This window comes from Grammomys surdaster, unplaced genomic scaffold (assembly GCF_004785775.1).
Source record: "Grammomys surdaster isolate TR1022 unplaced genomic scaffold, NIH_TR_1.0 145, whole genome shotgun sequence".
Classification (NCBI taxonomy): domain Eukaryota; kingdom Metazoa; phylum Chordata; class Mammalia; order Rodentia; family Muridae; genus Grammomys; species Grammomys surdaster.
The window spans coordinates 3905969-3921083 of NW_021604603.1; the positions used below are offsets into that span (position 1 = coordinate 3905969).

At 41.5% G+C, this 15115-nt stretch overlaps 1 protein-coding gene across 3 annotated transcripts in view; it reads left to right on the forward strand.

Annotated features, from left to right (window-relative positions):
• Positions 1-13746, forward strand: part of Klhl12 (kelch like family member 12) — a 34339-nt gene extending 20593 nt beyond the window's left edge. For 2 of the 3 annotated variants that reach the window (XM_028764708.1, XM_028764709.1), the window contains exons 6-12: positions 290-404; positions 7505-7611; positions 8827-9022; positions 9975-10133; positions 10424-10522; positions 11802-11988; positions 12206-13746. In XM_028764708.1, the coding sequence (XP_028620541.1) occupies positions 290-404; positions 7505-7611; positions 8827-9022; positions 9975-10133; positions 10424-10522; positions 11802-11988; positions 12206-12332 (990 nt within the window). In that variant the 3' untranslated portion in view covers positions 12333-13746. The remainder of the gene's footprint in view (positions 1-289; positions 405-7504; positions 7612-8826; positions 9023-9974; positions 10134-10423; positions 10523-11801; positions 11989-12205) is intronic. The other variant, XM_028764710.1, reaches the window with a different exon arrangement.
• The last annotated feature ends 1369 nt before the right edge of the window (positions 13747-15115 follow it).

Genomic DNA, 15115 nt, shown 5'->3' on the forward strand with positions numbered 1-15115 from the left:
GAATGAATATGAATGAGAATGTGTGTCTTGCCTTTTTGAGACAGTGTCTCCCTCTAGATCATACCTAGAAGTCAGTATGTAGCCCTGAGTTGGCCTGAAGTCTCAGAAATCCTTTTATCTCAGCCTGCCAAGTACTGGAGTTGCAGATGTGAAGCCAGCTCAGCTCCCTTAAGATTCATACTAATCCTTATGTGCTTTTATCCGTGTACATAAATTGCTTCTTTATATGTGTCATTTTGTTTTTACAGCATTAGAAATGGCCAGTTCCCTTCTGTCTTCTGTCTTTTAGCCTTTCATCCGCTGTAGTTTACAGTGCAGGGATCTAGTTGATGAAGCAAAAAAGTTTCACCTAAGGCCTGAACTTCGGAGTCAGATGCAAGGACCCAGGACAAGAGCCCGTCTAGGTAAGCTGGTATTCCTTGCAAAATGAGGGAGTGTCTGTCAACTCCTTTTTCAGATAGTATGATATAGTTGGAAATAACATCTGTAATGCATACAGTAGACTTGTTTCAAACCTGCTTTTAATCTCTTTAGACATGTAGCTGCCATTTTAAGCTTTTAATTCCTATAGGTTGAGAGTGTCTTTATAGTACATAACTATTGGAGGTTAAGTTAGATAAAGTAGAGAGAAAAAGATTTTACAAAGTATCATATATTGTGTAACATTAAATTTCTATTTAAGCATTTAAATAAAGGGCTTGGAGCTGGGGATGTAGCTCAGTTGTTAGAGTGCTTTCCTAGCCCTGAGTTCAGTCCCTAGCACAACATACACGGGGTGTAGTGGTAAAAATGCCTGTAATCAGGAAGTAGAGGCAGGAAGATTAAGTTCATCCTTGGGCACTTACAAAGTTAGAAGCCAGCGTGGTAGACTGTCTCAAACAAACAAAGTTTTAAAACTACAGGGCTTTTGACAATCACATATCATAGGTAAAATCCTGACCTGTGAGGCCAGAGTTGTGGTATAGATTTCTAGTTTGCTACTTACCTTAGACAGGAAGTTTATTCTGTCTGCCTCAGATGCTTATCTGTGAACTTGAAATCAACATAGCATCCAGCTCTAAGAAAGTTATGACAGTTAAATGAAGAAATCTAGGAAAAGGCTAGGAATAGTTACTGTCACGTACGTGCTACTTATGTTAGCAGACAGAGGTTCACTTCTAAGCCCTGCCAGTGACTAATTGGTGATAACAATTTGTCTGATCCTAACTGGATATGGTGGCACAGAGCACTAGTCTCTGTACTCATGAGGCCTAGTTAGGTTGATCTCTCTGCATTCAAAGCCAGCCTGGTCCAGATAGTGAGTTCCAGAGCATCCAGGGCTAAATAGTAGACCCTGTCTCCAATCAATCAGTCAATCAAAAAATAAACAAATATTAAAAAAAAAAACCACTTATTTGAGCCTATGCTTTTACCCCTAAAATGAGGCTTAGTTTCTTCTCAGTGGGTTGTTAGGAGGATTGAATTGGAACATAGATAAGATACCTAGCTGACACAGAATAAATACTTAGCTATTTTTATCTTGGTCTCCATTACTTCTTTGTCAAAAGAGCCTTCCTGCCACTGTGTAAAATTATTTTATAGATTATCATTTATTCTGTATATATGAGGTGGCACTTCATTTACTTTTATTTTTTTAAAGAATTTATTTTTTATTTTATATGTTTGAGTGTTTGCCTGCTTGCATGTCTGTGTATCACATGTGTACAGTGCCCACAGAGGTCAGAAGAGGGCATCAGATCCCCTGGAACTAGAGTTCCCGATTGTTATGAACCACCATGTGGGTTCTAGGATCAGATTCTTAGCATGGAACCATTTCATCAGCCCCAAATGGTTTATCATTATTTCCTTTTCTTATTTTTGATTTTAGGATTAATGTATATTAGGATATTGATAGTCAAGTCCTCTATTGATAGAGGAATAAGCAGTGTTTTTTTTCCAGTTTTTTTTCTTGTTTTGTTTTTAAGATTTCTTTTATTCATGTGTGTTTGTGTTTATATGAGTTTCTAAGGGAAGCAGATCTCCTAGAGTAGAGTTATAGGCTGTTATGAGCCAGCTGGATGCTAGGAACCAAACCTCCTCTGCAAGAATAGTGTGAGCTTTTAAGCATTGAACCATCTCTCTGGCCTTCTTTGCTGCTGTTTTTAACGAAATTCTTCCCGTTTAAAATATTTTTATTTTGTTGTATAATATGTGAGTGTTTTGCCTCAATGGAGGATGTGTGTGCATCATGGAGGCCAGAAGAGGACGTCAGGTCCTCATAGAACTGGAGTTGCAGACCATTGTGAGCCACAAAGTGGGTGCTGGGAATCAAACTTCTTTACTCTAGAAGGGCAACCAGTGTTCTGAATCACTGAGACATCACTCCAGTCCTGCCCACCTCCAGTGTTTTTTAGTGTCACCTTTACTGTATGTTTAATATTAAAATATATAGAAGCAAAAAATTAAATCACCTCAAATTCTACCACACAGAAATATGTTTAGAGAAAGAGAAGGAGAGGTAGAAGAAAGAATTGGGGTTTGAGCCGGGCAGTGGTGGCACACGCCTTTAATCCCAGCACTTGGGAGGCAGAGGCAGGCGGATTTCTGAGTTCGAGGCCAGCCTGGTCTACAGAGTGAGTTCCAGGACAGCCAGGGCTACACAGAGAAACCCTGTCTTGAAAAACAAAAACAAAACAAAAAACAAACAAACAAACAAAAAAGAATTGGGGTTTGAGAGATGGTTCAGGGGTTGAGAGCTCTGACTGCTCTCTTACCCACATCAGGAGACTCGCTACAGTCTGTAACTACAGTTCAGGGGATCTGAGATCCTTCTCTGGCCTCCAAAGACACTTGCACACTTGTACATTGAAATTCATGCAGGAACGCATACATAAATTAAAAACACACAGAAAACTGTTAGGAAAAGTATTAATTCCTGCAGTATGACAAAATGTGAACTGTGTATCATGTACTATATACAAAAATAAAGAGATCAATGCATATAGATTAAGGAACAAATAAAGTGTGAAAACAGAAGTTACAGGAAAATATTTGCATAATTTCCAGATCGGATTTTGGTTTGGTTTAGAGGATTTTTTTTTTTTTTTTTTTTTTTTTTAGGTAGGCTAGTGCACTGTAGTCCAGGCTAGCCTAGAATTCATTGTGTGAACCAGGCTGACCTTGAACTCAAATGACCTGGCCTTAGTCTAAATTCCAGGATTATAGTTATGAGTCACCATACCCATGTTCCCATGTTCTTTTTTTAATTATAATATATGGTAATGATTTTCTAATCATACAAATAGTATTAAACATATTCATATTGCTGAACCAAGGTGAAATTATATAAACCATGTACTGCCTTTATCCTAAGTGCCTTGGTGGAATGGAGGTAGGAGTATAATCACCAGTGTATCCAGTATATAAGACTGAGTATGCTGACCAAAAACTATTGATACTTCCAAAAACATGGTATACGACCCAAGTTCCTTCTGTAGAGGAGTGAATGACTAAGTAGATTGCAGTATAGCTATACCATGGGTGGTGTGGCACCAAGTGAGACGGAGTCAAGTGTGCACAGCTGGGACTTCTCTCCCCTTTTCCTTTCTTTCTTATGTATTGAGCACAACAGTGGGAGGACATTGCACAGACCATGGTGTGTGTGTCCAGGCTTGGTGGGAAATGCCTTTATGCCCTTAACTGCTGAGTCAGCTCATTATCCTCAGCGTTTTCTTTTCTCTTTCTGTGTCTGTCTCTCTCTGTCTCTCTGTCTCTGTCTCTCTCTGTCTCTGTCTCTCTCTCTCTTTCTCTCTCTCTCTCTTAAATAGAATCTTGCACTGTAGCCTAATCTGACCTAAAGTTCTTAATTCTCTTGCCTCATCCTCTTAAGTAGCTGGACTATAGGCACCAAGCTGTGCTGGCTGGGCATCTAAGGAAAAAAAAAGTTTTTTGAAAATGGGCAAGTGCTAGGCATATATAGCTCAGTGATGGAAGGCCTGCCTCCAATGGGAGCCTCCAGTTTGGTCCTCAGCCCTTAAAAGGCAGAGCTCTTGAGTAGTTATTGGTAGAAGCAGAGGCCCACCACACTCAGCCTTTAACAGCATTACCCTACAGGTGCAATAGCAAGGGCAGCTTAGCAGTTGTTTAGTTTGCACACCTCGGCATTAGTCCTAAAAACATGCAATTACCTTTGTTATCTTAAAAATAACAAGTCTAGGGTCTATAGCTCAAAGATAGTAAATTTCCAGCTTATATCCATATAAAGTGGGTTAAGTTCACTCACTAGAGTACTTTCCAAGACAGAAGGTTGGTTGTTTTTTTTTTTTTTAACGTAACAGTCACTATTGCTTATAAAACTGAACTAAAGCCAATGAAAAAATTTATGAGCCAGAAAGTGCAGGTTTCTCTAGAGGTTCGTTGTCTACATTTCTTTAAATATTTTTCAGATCAGAAAACTATTTTCTGACCTTAAGGAATAAGATTTAGTTTTATGTAACTGATAGCTTTGGGAAAATGCTGACATTATCTTTGACTAGGTCAATTTTTATGTCTTTTTAAGGGCATGCACCAGCTTACACGTTAATCTTGTCAGGTGTCCTGGTGTACACCTGTAATCACAGCTACTCAAGAGGCCAGTGAAGGAAGGATTTTAAGTTTGTAATCATAGTGGTCTACCAAGTAAATTCAGACACTCTGTCTCAAGATAAAAGCTCAGAAATAGCTGGGGAGGTGGCTTAGTGAGAACACTTGCCTAGCATAGGAGAGTTCTGAGTAACAAAAAGTAAGGTAGGAATCATCTGACACTGGGTACGGGGGTGCATACTAACTCCACTCAGGGGGCAGAAGCAGCTGAATCTTTCTGGGTTCTAGACCAGCACACACACACACACACACACACACACACACACGGCAACAAAGACGTCCTTCATAGCACACACATGCATTTCTAGTACTTGAGATGTTGAAGCAGGAAAATATCACAAGTTTGGGGCCGTTCTGAGCTACATCCCTAGACTCTGTCCTTCTTCCCTCTTCTCCCCTCCCCAGAACAAAAGGTGTTGTCACTGGTGATTACTGGAATTTACTAACACTTACTTTGTTAGCAGTCTTATATTTTGGTTGTGAGCCTAGGCTTTAACAGCTAAGCTATCTGTAATGCCTGGGTAGCAGTCTCTCAAAACAGGAATCTGTCCTTGGAAAATTATGAAGTCCTTTTTTGTTTGTTTTTTTGGTTTTACGAGACAGGGTTTCTCTGTGTAGCCCTGGCTGTCCTGGAACTCACTCTGTAGACCAGGCTAGCCTCAAACTCTCGAACTCAGAAATCCGCCTGCCTCTGCCTCCCCAAGTGCTGGGATTACAGGCGTGCGCCACCACTGCCCGGCTCTGAAGTCCTTTATAATGAAGGTTGAGACTCCAGTAAGCTATAGTCCTAGCCATGTAAACCCATGAGATCACTCAGTGGTAGACATGGTGATAAATCACATTTGACTAAAACATGTTACATGTTTTACAGTAAAAAGTCCTTGAGAGGTAGAAGCAGAAGGATGATGAGTTTGAGGCTAGCCTGGACTACATGACAAGACTGTCTCAACAAAAAACAAATGTGACTCACATTGACCTCTCTGCCCAAATTCTACTGTGAACTTTAGTATTTATGGAACAATTTTGTGTTGACAGGCAGTTTCCATTTTTCTGGGATTTATAACAAAATCTGTTTCCTGCCTGCTGCTGTTTCTTTAACCTTTACAAGCTGCTGAACAAAGTCACAGCAAAAAAAAAAAAAAAAAAAAAAAAGTGGATTTTTTTGTTCCTTGATTGGTTTTCTTAGTTTTGAGACAGGCCAGACTAGCCTCTAACTGACAGAGGTTTCCCTGCCTCTGATGTGGTTTGTTTGTTGATATTTTTAAATATGGGAATTAGATAATGTAACAAGTAACGGCTTTAAAAAATCAATAGAAAACTTAGCGTATTTTCTGATCATATCCCTTTAGTGTCATTTAACATGTTTTAGCCAGATGTAATCTGGTACATGCTGAAGTGGGAGAACGCTTGAGTTTAGGAATTGGAAACACAGGGAAACCTGTTCTCAAAGAATTGAGAGAGATGGGGGTGAAGGAGAGCAAAAAAGACAGCTTGGCTCTCAGATCTGCTACTTGACTCTATGTGTCTGGTCAGATACGCGGTGCTGCATTTGCTCTTTCAGTCCGTGGTCCCCTGAGACACTGACGCAAGAGGTTGCAAACCCCTAGTTACTAAATTGTCTGACTAGTGCACCAACAAATTATTCTCCCCATGAGTTATCAGAGTAGATGTCCAGAAGAATTCTGCCAAGGTTTTGCCCTTTGAAGAGAGCCAAGGTCAGGGGAAGGAAAAGTTTGATATGCAGGCTGTTACTTTCTGTAAGAAAATAAAGGGCTGTCTTTATTCTTTTTTTTTTTTTTTTTTTTTTTTTTTAGTTTGATTTTTCGAGACAGGGTTTCTCTGTGTAGCCCTGGCTGTCCTGGAACTCACTCTGTAGACCAGGCTAGCCTCGAACGAACTCAGAAGTGCGGCACCACCGCCCGGCTGTCTTTATTCTCTTTAACATTTATTTTGTGCATTGGGGGTGCACGTGTGGACAGTTTGAATAGGAGTCAGTTCTCCTTTTCTACCATGTTCTAGGGATTGACCTCAGGTCATCAGGGTTAGCAGCCAGTGATCTTACCTATGGAGCAGTCTTGGGGGCCCAGGACTTTCTTTTATGGTGATGAGTGCATCTCAGAGATTCAAACTCTGAAAAGTTATAGCCTCAGAAAGAAGTCCCTTCCTTCGTCAGGGGAGGCTGCTCATCAGCAGTGTGAGCACCTGGCCTTGGTTCCCAGCGTGCCTCAGGCATGGCAGCGCTCACCGGGAGCCCAGTACTGCACAGGGGCAGAGGAAGGCCCTGAGTTTGCTACTGAGTCTGTTTAACCTAATTGCAGAGCTCCACAGTTCAGTAGACATTGTCTCAAAAAACAAGGCAGAGAACAATACAGACCAGACACACACTGGGGAGCACACAGGAAATACAAGGCAGAGCCAGTGCCTTTACACACATAAAACATATATTCAAACCTATACACACAGACGTTCTCAAACACATGGAAACACAAAATAAAAAATAGATAACCTTCCTATTACACAGCTTTATTTTAGATTATTTCTCAGGCAAATACAAAAGCATCCTAGGTGGGCCTGGTGGCACAGGTTTGTAAGCTAGCTGTATCAGGGATTGAGACAAGGCTTGCAAGTTCAAGGCCTGCCTGGCTATACAGAGGGAGTTCAAAACCAGCCTAAGCAACTAAGACCCAGTCTTGAAATAAAAAGTTTTAAATATGGTGTAGGAGTGGTTACAGGTAGTGGTAGAACACTGAGGCCCTTGGTCCAGTACCTAGTGCCTCCAAAAGAAGACAACAGTTTCCTGTTTGAATCTATCTACTTATATTTTCCCATAAGCAATCACCTAGCCAGGGTGAAGTAACCTGCCTTTTCCTGCCTTTGTCCTTAGGAGCCAATGAAGTGCTTCTGGTGGTTGGGGGCTTCGGAAGCCAGCAGTCTCCTATTGATGTGGTAGAGAAATATGACCCCAAGACACAAGAGTGGAGCTTTTTGCCAGTAAGTCATAATGGAACCATTTCCAGCAGAATAGAAATGTCATTGGTTCCTGACACTAGCTCATAAATGACCAACTTTGAGAGTAGAAAAGCTTCAGAATAGCAAAATGCATGCCCCATGCTGTGTGGATAGTTAGGTATCCAGTGGATGGTTGCTTTGCTTTTCTTTGGATAGTTGTGGTTGTTTCTTGGGTTTTTCCATTTTTTATTCCATTGTTTTTGTGTATGTCCACACATGTGGACATGTCTGGCATACCATGTGTGTGGAGGTCAGAGAATAATTTTCAAGGATCAAATGTAGGTTAGCAGCATTAGCAGCAGACACCTTTACCCAAGAAACCATCTTGCTGGTCCCTTTGTTTGTTTGTTTGTTTGTTTGTTTTGAGACATCTCACTGTGTATTCCTGGCTGGTCTCAAATTTACAGGCTTCTTTACTTGCTAAAATTGTCTTGCTGACACACACTATGTAACTTACAGGCTTTTCTCACCCTCCTGAGGGCCAGGGTTACTTACACATGTGAGCCACTATACTTGACTTGTTTTTTGAGATAAGGTCTTGCTATGTATAGCTCTAGCTGGCCTGATACTCAGTGTATAGCCCAGGCTGACCTTAAATTTATGGCAGTCCTGCTTCAGGCTGACAAATGTTGGCATCATAGGCATGTGCTACCACCACACCCAGCTTAGTTTCTGACTGTTCTCATTGTGGAAGTGTCAGTAGCCATATATCAAATTTAGCTGCTGCCACCATTTAGGCTACATAGCTTGTACCTGGTCATGCTATATTCATTGAACTTGTTGAGTCTAACTCCTGTTCAACTGAAAAAGTTAAGTTTCCTTTCAGTATTTCAGTACTGTACAACCAAGAACCATTTCTGAGGAAACATGGAAAACCTTTGGACTATTACCCTTTAGGGTATTCCAGACCTGGCTACAGGATTAGCAGTATGCTCGTAGTTTTCAGTCTCTTAGCCCAGTGCCTTAGAGAAGACAGTAGAAAGCCATGATGTCTTTTGTAAACGTCACAATGAGGCAGAAGCATTTCACTCTGTAGGCAGTCACCGTCTAGCCTCTTGAGGATGAACCTTAGCCACAAAGGGGTTTCCGATGTCAGGGAAGAAGCAAAGAAGATGAAAACAGACAGGATGGGGAAGAGAAGGGGCTCGAGCTTGCCCATCTGAACGGTATTATTCCTCTCCTCTCCCCACTCCATAGAGTATCACTCGGAAGAGACGGTATGTGGCCTCAGTTTCCTTACATGATCGGATCTATGTCATTGGTGGCTATGATGGCCGTTCCCGCCTCAGTTCAGTGGAATGTCTTGACTACACAGCAGATGAAGATGGAGTGTGGTACTCTGTGGCCCCTATGAATGTGCGGCGAGGCCTTGCTGGAGCCACCACACTGGGAGGTAGGTTTGGTAACAAATGATGCTTTATGAAGCTCTTCTACTGTTTGGTAGGAACATGACTAAATGTCTGAGTTCAAACACTCATTCTTGCTTTAGAAGTGTCTTTGTTAACAGAAACTATTCATTATTTGTATACATTTCAATACTGACTATAAAACTGGTGATTCATGTTTCATTGTGCTATGTGGTAGTGGGCACTGATCCTGTTTTATAAACTCCATGTGGACAGTTTCCAAATGCCTTTAAGTATTTCTTTTTAGTTGTGTTTGTTTTGTTTTGTTTTTCTTTCTTTTCTTTTTTTTTTTTTTTGGTTTTTCGAGACAGGGTTTCTCTGTATAGCCCTGGCTGTCCTGGAACTCACTCTGTAGACCAGGCTGGCCTCAGAAATCCACCTGCCTCTGCCTCCCAAGTGCTGGGATTAAAGGCGTACGCCACCACCGCCCGGCTAAGAATTTTTATTTTCTTGAGATGGAGTTCGCTAAGTTTTCTGCATAGCTTACCTTTGTCTCAAACTTGGGCTTACAGGCATGAGCTTTAAGTGCTTGTTTGTACTGCCTTCCTTCTTTCTGAGACTTAAGTGACTTATCATTTAAGAGGAAATGCTCAGAGTACAAAATATACTTTTACAAGAATGTGCTTATGTAGTTTCATATAGTACCATATACAATTAATATACACAGTGGGAAATTATGACTAATAATAAAAATCAACTTGAAGAAATATAACAATTTGTTTGCTTGGGATAAGTTTTGAGATAGCTCAGCCTGGCTAACTTAAGTCTGTAGCCAGGAATGGCCTTGAACCTCCTGAACCTCCTTCTGAACCTCCCAAGTGTTGTAATTACATTCATGTGTACACCCCCTCCTCCCCCACCTTAACAATGGGTGAGAAAAAAGTTGTTAGAAAGTGTCATTCTTAATTTAACAGTCTATAATTTGTTCACTCTGAGCAGATATGATTTACGTCTCTGGAGGCTTTGATGGAAGCAGACGTCATACAAGTATGGAGCGGTATGACCCAAACATTGATCAGTGGAGTATGCTGGGAGATATGCAGACAGCTCGAGAGGGCGCAGGACTAGTGGTGGCCAGCGGAATAATCTACTGTCTAGGTATGAGCCTGGGGTGGGGCTGGAGAGAGCTTAGTGCTTACTAGACTCTGGAGGACAAAATTAAGAGCATGTACTTGCATCAACAAAAATTCTGATTTATCTCAATATATTGTCCATGAATAGGATTATGTTTTTCTTGTAAGCAATATGTAGGATGTTCTATATTCTCTGACTGGTCCTCTGGAAAAAATAGAACTGAAAGAGTCAGTTGAATTAGTCACAGAAGGGCAACTAAAGTGAACCTGAGAATCTACCTTTCTCTTTGGAATGTTCTCCACTTTGTCTTTCAGGAGGCTATGATGGCTTGAATATATTAAATTCAGTTGAGAAATATGATCCTCATACAGGACACTGGACTAACGTTACACCTATGGCTACCAAGCGTTCTGGTAAGACCAAACCTATGACATAATGAAAGTCCTGTCAATCTTGAGGTGTATGGTGATGGTGTAGTTACTGGGTGTGATATCAGTAGGACAGAACTGTAGTTCTTACTTCAATGTAGACCCACTGTGAATGTGAGTCACGGTCCAGTCTCCTCCACCTCCACCTTCCCTAAAATATTAGGATGAAGGACGGTAGCTTAAACTTTGAGCTAGATTGTCCATTTGAGGACAGTGATTTCTTATTCTTTAGTACTGTTTTTTCTATTTTTGTAGTTTGACCACTAGCCTCATTTTGTATGTGTAGTACATGTTAAATAAATGTGTTTGTCCTGTTGAGGTCTGTGTCTTTGCTTTTTGTACTCTTTGGACATTGATGTTTTGCTTTTTTAAAGACAGGGTTTCCCTGTGTAGCCCTGGCTATCCTGGAACTCACTCTGTAGACCAGGCTGGCCTTGAGTTCACAGAAATCTACCTACACCTGCTTCTGCCTCCTGAGTGCTGGGATTAAAGGCATGCACTGACAAACCTGGCTGGACTTTGTTTTGAGGGTCCTACCGTGCAGTCCTGGTCAGTGTACAAGGTGCTATGAAGTGATCCTCCTGCTTCTGGCTTCAAGTTATACCACTACATTGGTGATTTTTTTTAAAAAATCTAAGATTTCACTGTATGTAGTATGTAGCTCACATTAACTTTAGACTCCAAGTAATCCCAGGATTGCAGATATGTGACATAAATGTCACATGTGATAATAAATGGCAATAAGTATTACATAAAATCTCTAATGCCTAAAAATACTTTGTTTTTAAAATTCTGAGTACTGCACACAGGGCCTTGCATATACTAGGCAAGTACTCTATCATAGAAGTACATCCCAATAACAGCTCAAAACTCTTAGTGGAATAGATTGTGATGCAAACACCATGCCGTTCCAGCTAACTGCCTCTGACAGAGATCACAGCAGAACCATGGCCGTGCTCCTGTGCTCCTCTCATTGTTACTAACACGTTTCTTCCTGCTTTTTGTGTGGCCAACTAAAGAGAGATAGACTGTGAATTAGTGAAAGCAGAGATGAGACCCTTGTCAGCCTTCTGCTAGAATTTCAGGTCCTAGCTTAAGGGTTGACCAATGCGCGCACTAACATTTGCTGTATTACTCCATTCTAGTGCTTTGACACATCTGCATCCCTCATCGCCACAATTCAGCCATTATCTACCATGTTTGACACTGGGTTCAGATGCTAGGCTTATTGCCATTCATTTGCTAATGCTCTCTTTTTCCCCAGGTGCTGGTGTAGCCCTACTGAATGACCATATTTATGTGGTGGGGGGGTTTGATGGTACAGCCCACCTTTCTTCTGTTGAAGCTTATAACATTCGCACGGATTCCTGGACAACTGTCACAAGTATGACCACGCCACGATGCTATGTAGGGGCCACAGTGCTTCGAGGGAGACTCTATGCAATTGCAGGGTGAGGACTTTGAAAGTGGGCTAGAATCATGTATCCAAGGCAAGAAGCCATTTGGGATGGAGGCATAATGTGTGTTGTGGGGAACAACCACTGGGGCACTGGGGCTGCTTTCCTTCCTGTCCCAGTGCAGGCAGTAGGTTCTTATACATGTAGACAAGTGCTAGGACTTGTATGTAAAGGGATGAAGACCTCATTTCTTTTGTTTTTTGCCCGTCAGATACGATGGGAATTCTCTGCTGAGCAGCATTGAGTGTTATGACCCTATCATCGACAGCTGGGAAGTAGTGGCCTCCATGGGAACCCAGCGTTGTGATGCTGGTGTGTGTGTTCTCCGAGAAAAGTAAATGTTATCTGAACACCAGCTGCAGCCAGTGACTACTCCAAGGGACAGTTGGTGGGAGAATCAAGGATCCTTTCCAGAATGTTTATTTCTCACTGTGTGCACAGGGTGATTACAGGCACCAGTGCTGTGATGATTGTACTTATTTGATGCACACTCTCCTTTGCACTGGTAATGTTGCTCAGAAGCATGGGGAACAGGTACTCAAAGGAAGAGAATGCACATTTGGATGTGAGAAACCAGATCATGACTCTGTGTGGTCTGAGGAGCACTTTCTTACTGTTTCTAACTTGCCATGTGCTTGGGAGGATGTGTGTGTGTGTGTTTGTATGTATGCATGTTGTGCCTCATGTATTACAGAGACTTAAGGTGAGTATGGCCAGCTCGATGTGGGCAGTGTCCATCCCAGGGGACTGGAAGGAATCAGTTTATATAAGCTTGGTAAAATCAAAGTCCTTTTCCTCTCAGAAGCAAAAATATCTTTTCTAAGTACAGAGGTAGCTCAAGGCACCACATTTCCTTTCTGTAGGAAACCAAGAGATCACTGTTAAAATTTGAGAGGCCAAGAAGGAAGATTCATGCTGTTCTCACTTAGGGAGACATAGTTGGTGCAGAGATTTGAATAAGTGGCTGGAGCTGAGTGGAATGTGGGTGAACCCAGAAGATCACTGAAGTGTAAATTGGAAGGCTGGAAAGGACATACTATTTGATTCCACGGTCTTTCTAATGTAAAATGTTGTTCCATCTTGGCATTGGAGACTGAGAGATTAACAGTGGAAAAAGTTAGAGTAAGAGATGCTGTAAATGTGCAGAGTTCAATATACCTGTGGTAAAGTAGAAATATCTGTGATTTTACAATCGTCTTAGTCCCTGCCAGGGCTTGTATAGCCTTGGCAATATTTGTCTTTAACTGGGTGAAAAGACCATCTTCCTGGTGATCAAGTGCTCCACGTTACTACGCCTCCACACTATTTATTTGGGGATGGGTGGAGTGGCTACAGCCTAGTAGTTCAGGTACCTGATTACTGCCCTGTTGTTTTAAGGGCACACTTCTATTAAGGAGTGCTTAATACTGCTGTGTGTGGTACATTCAGTTCTTTTCCTGCTATATCTTCTGTACCTGTCTTTACAGTGTATTTTACTCATCCTGGAACAAAATAATCAAGGAAAATTGAAAATCTTTTGTTTCTGTACCTCTGCCAATATTCCTGAGCTGCCATTCTAGGCGCCTCTGTGTCATATGGTGAAACTCTTGAATTACTGGTATAGCAAATAGGAGAATGTGGTAGCCTAAACTGGGCTGCACTTTCCTTTTGCTCTGGAATCCCACTTTTCCTCTTTCCTTGAATTGTGTTTGCTGACAGAGTTAATTTCCTTTGTATTTTTTTAAGAAAACATTAAAAATGGACTGTCTCAAATGGTTGTAAGTGAATTTGTCGGTAGTGCTGCCTTCAGATCTGTTTAAGGACATCCAGGCTCCTGGAGTTCATCCAACATGTGTACCTGATGCCTGCCAACAAGCTCAGCTGCTTCTCTGGCAGTATCAGTAAAATATTTACCCAAGTTTGTCCAATTTATTGAATTTATTGCTCTTTCACACTGTGAATCTACGAGAGAGAGAGAGAGAGAGAGAGAGAGAGAGAGAGAGAGAGAGAGAGAGAGAGAGAGAGAGAGAGAGCACAAGAGCAAGAGCGAGCACTGGGCAGTGGTGCCTTTAATCCCAATCCCAGCACTCAGGAGGCAGAGGCAGGTGGATCTGTGAGTTTGAGGCCAGCCTGGTCTACAGAGTGAGCTCCAGGACAGCCAGGGCTACACAGAGAAACCCTGACTTGAAAAACAAAAAGCAAACTAAAAAAATAAAGAAGCAGCCTTGAACAATTTTAGCATACATGAATTTTAGAGTTTTTGTCACCATAGTAGTCTTCTGTGTTTGCTTCAGTTAATGGCATATGATCATACAAATAGCTGTGTACAGAGCTTGCCACACAACTGAGCCCTGGCTCTTGAAAACTTGATGTGTAGACCAGGCTGGCATTGATCCACCTGCCTCTGCCTGCCCAGTGCTGGTATTAAAAGGTGTGCACCACCATACCCACCTAAAACCACAAGTCTCTCTTAGCCTCAGAGCCAAGAGAAAGTAGCTTTTGGGCATCAGTGCTGATTTCTGAATTTTGGGCTGTGTTCAAAGTTTATGCACTGAAGCCACCAGTAAACAGTTACAGAAAACCAGGATATAAAACTCATTCTTTTTAAATTTCCACAGCTTTACATACAGAATATGTTCATAAACAGAATTCCATTCATTTGTTCTTTCCTCTTTTAAAAAAAAATGTATGTGAATATGTATGTGTATGTCTGTGTGACCTGTACACTCAAATTGTAGGTCCTGTGGAGGCCAGAAGGCCTTTGTGTGATAGAGGCAGAAGATAGCTTCAGCTATTGTTCCTCAGATAGCATCCACCTTGTAATTTTTTTCTTGTTTTAACTTAATATGAGGGTAGCTATGTGTGTGTAGTCAGAACAATTCAGTGGAGTCAGCTTGCAGAAGTTTATGTGGGCTCCAGGGATCTAACTGCAGTTGCCAGGCTTGTGTATGTCATTGAGTCCCCCAAATTTCCAAATTTTGTCTCTGCCCATCACTAGGATTACAGGCTAGTGCCACCATGCCTGCATTGTTCTGTTTGTAAAATAAACTGTTCATTCAGGATCAATCTGTTTCCTAGCCCTGGGAAGCTCTATTTGTATCATCATCTGAGTTCTATACAATTTTGTCATAGTTCAGGTCCA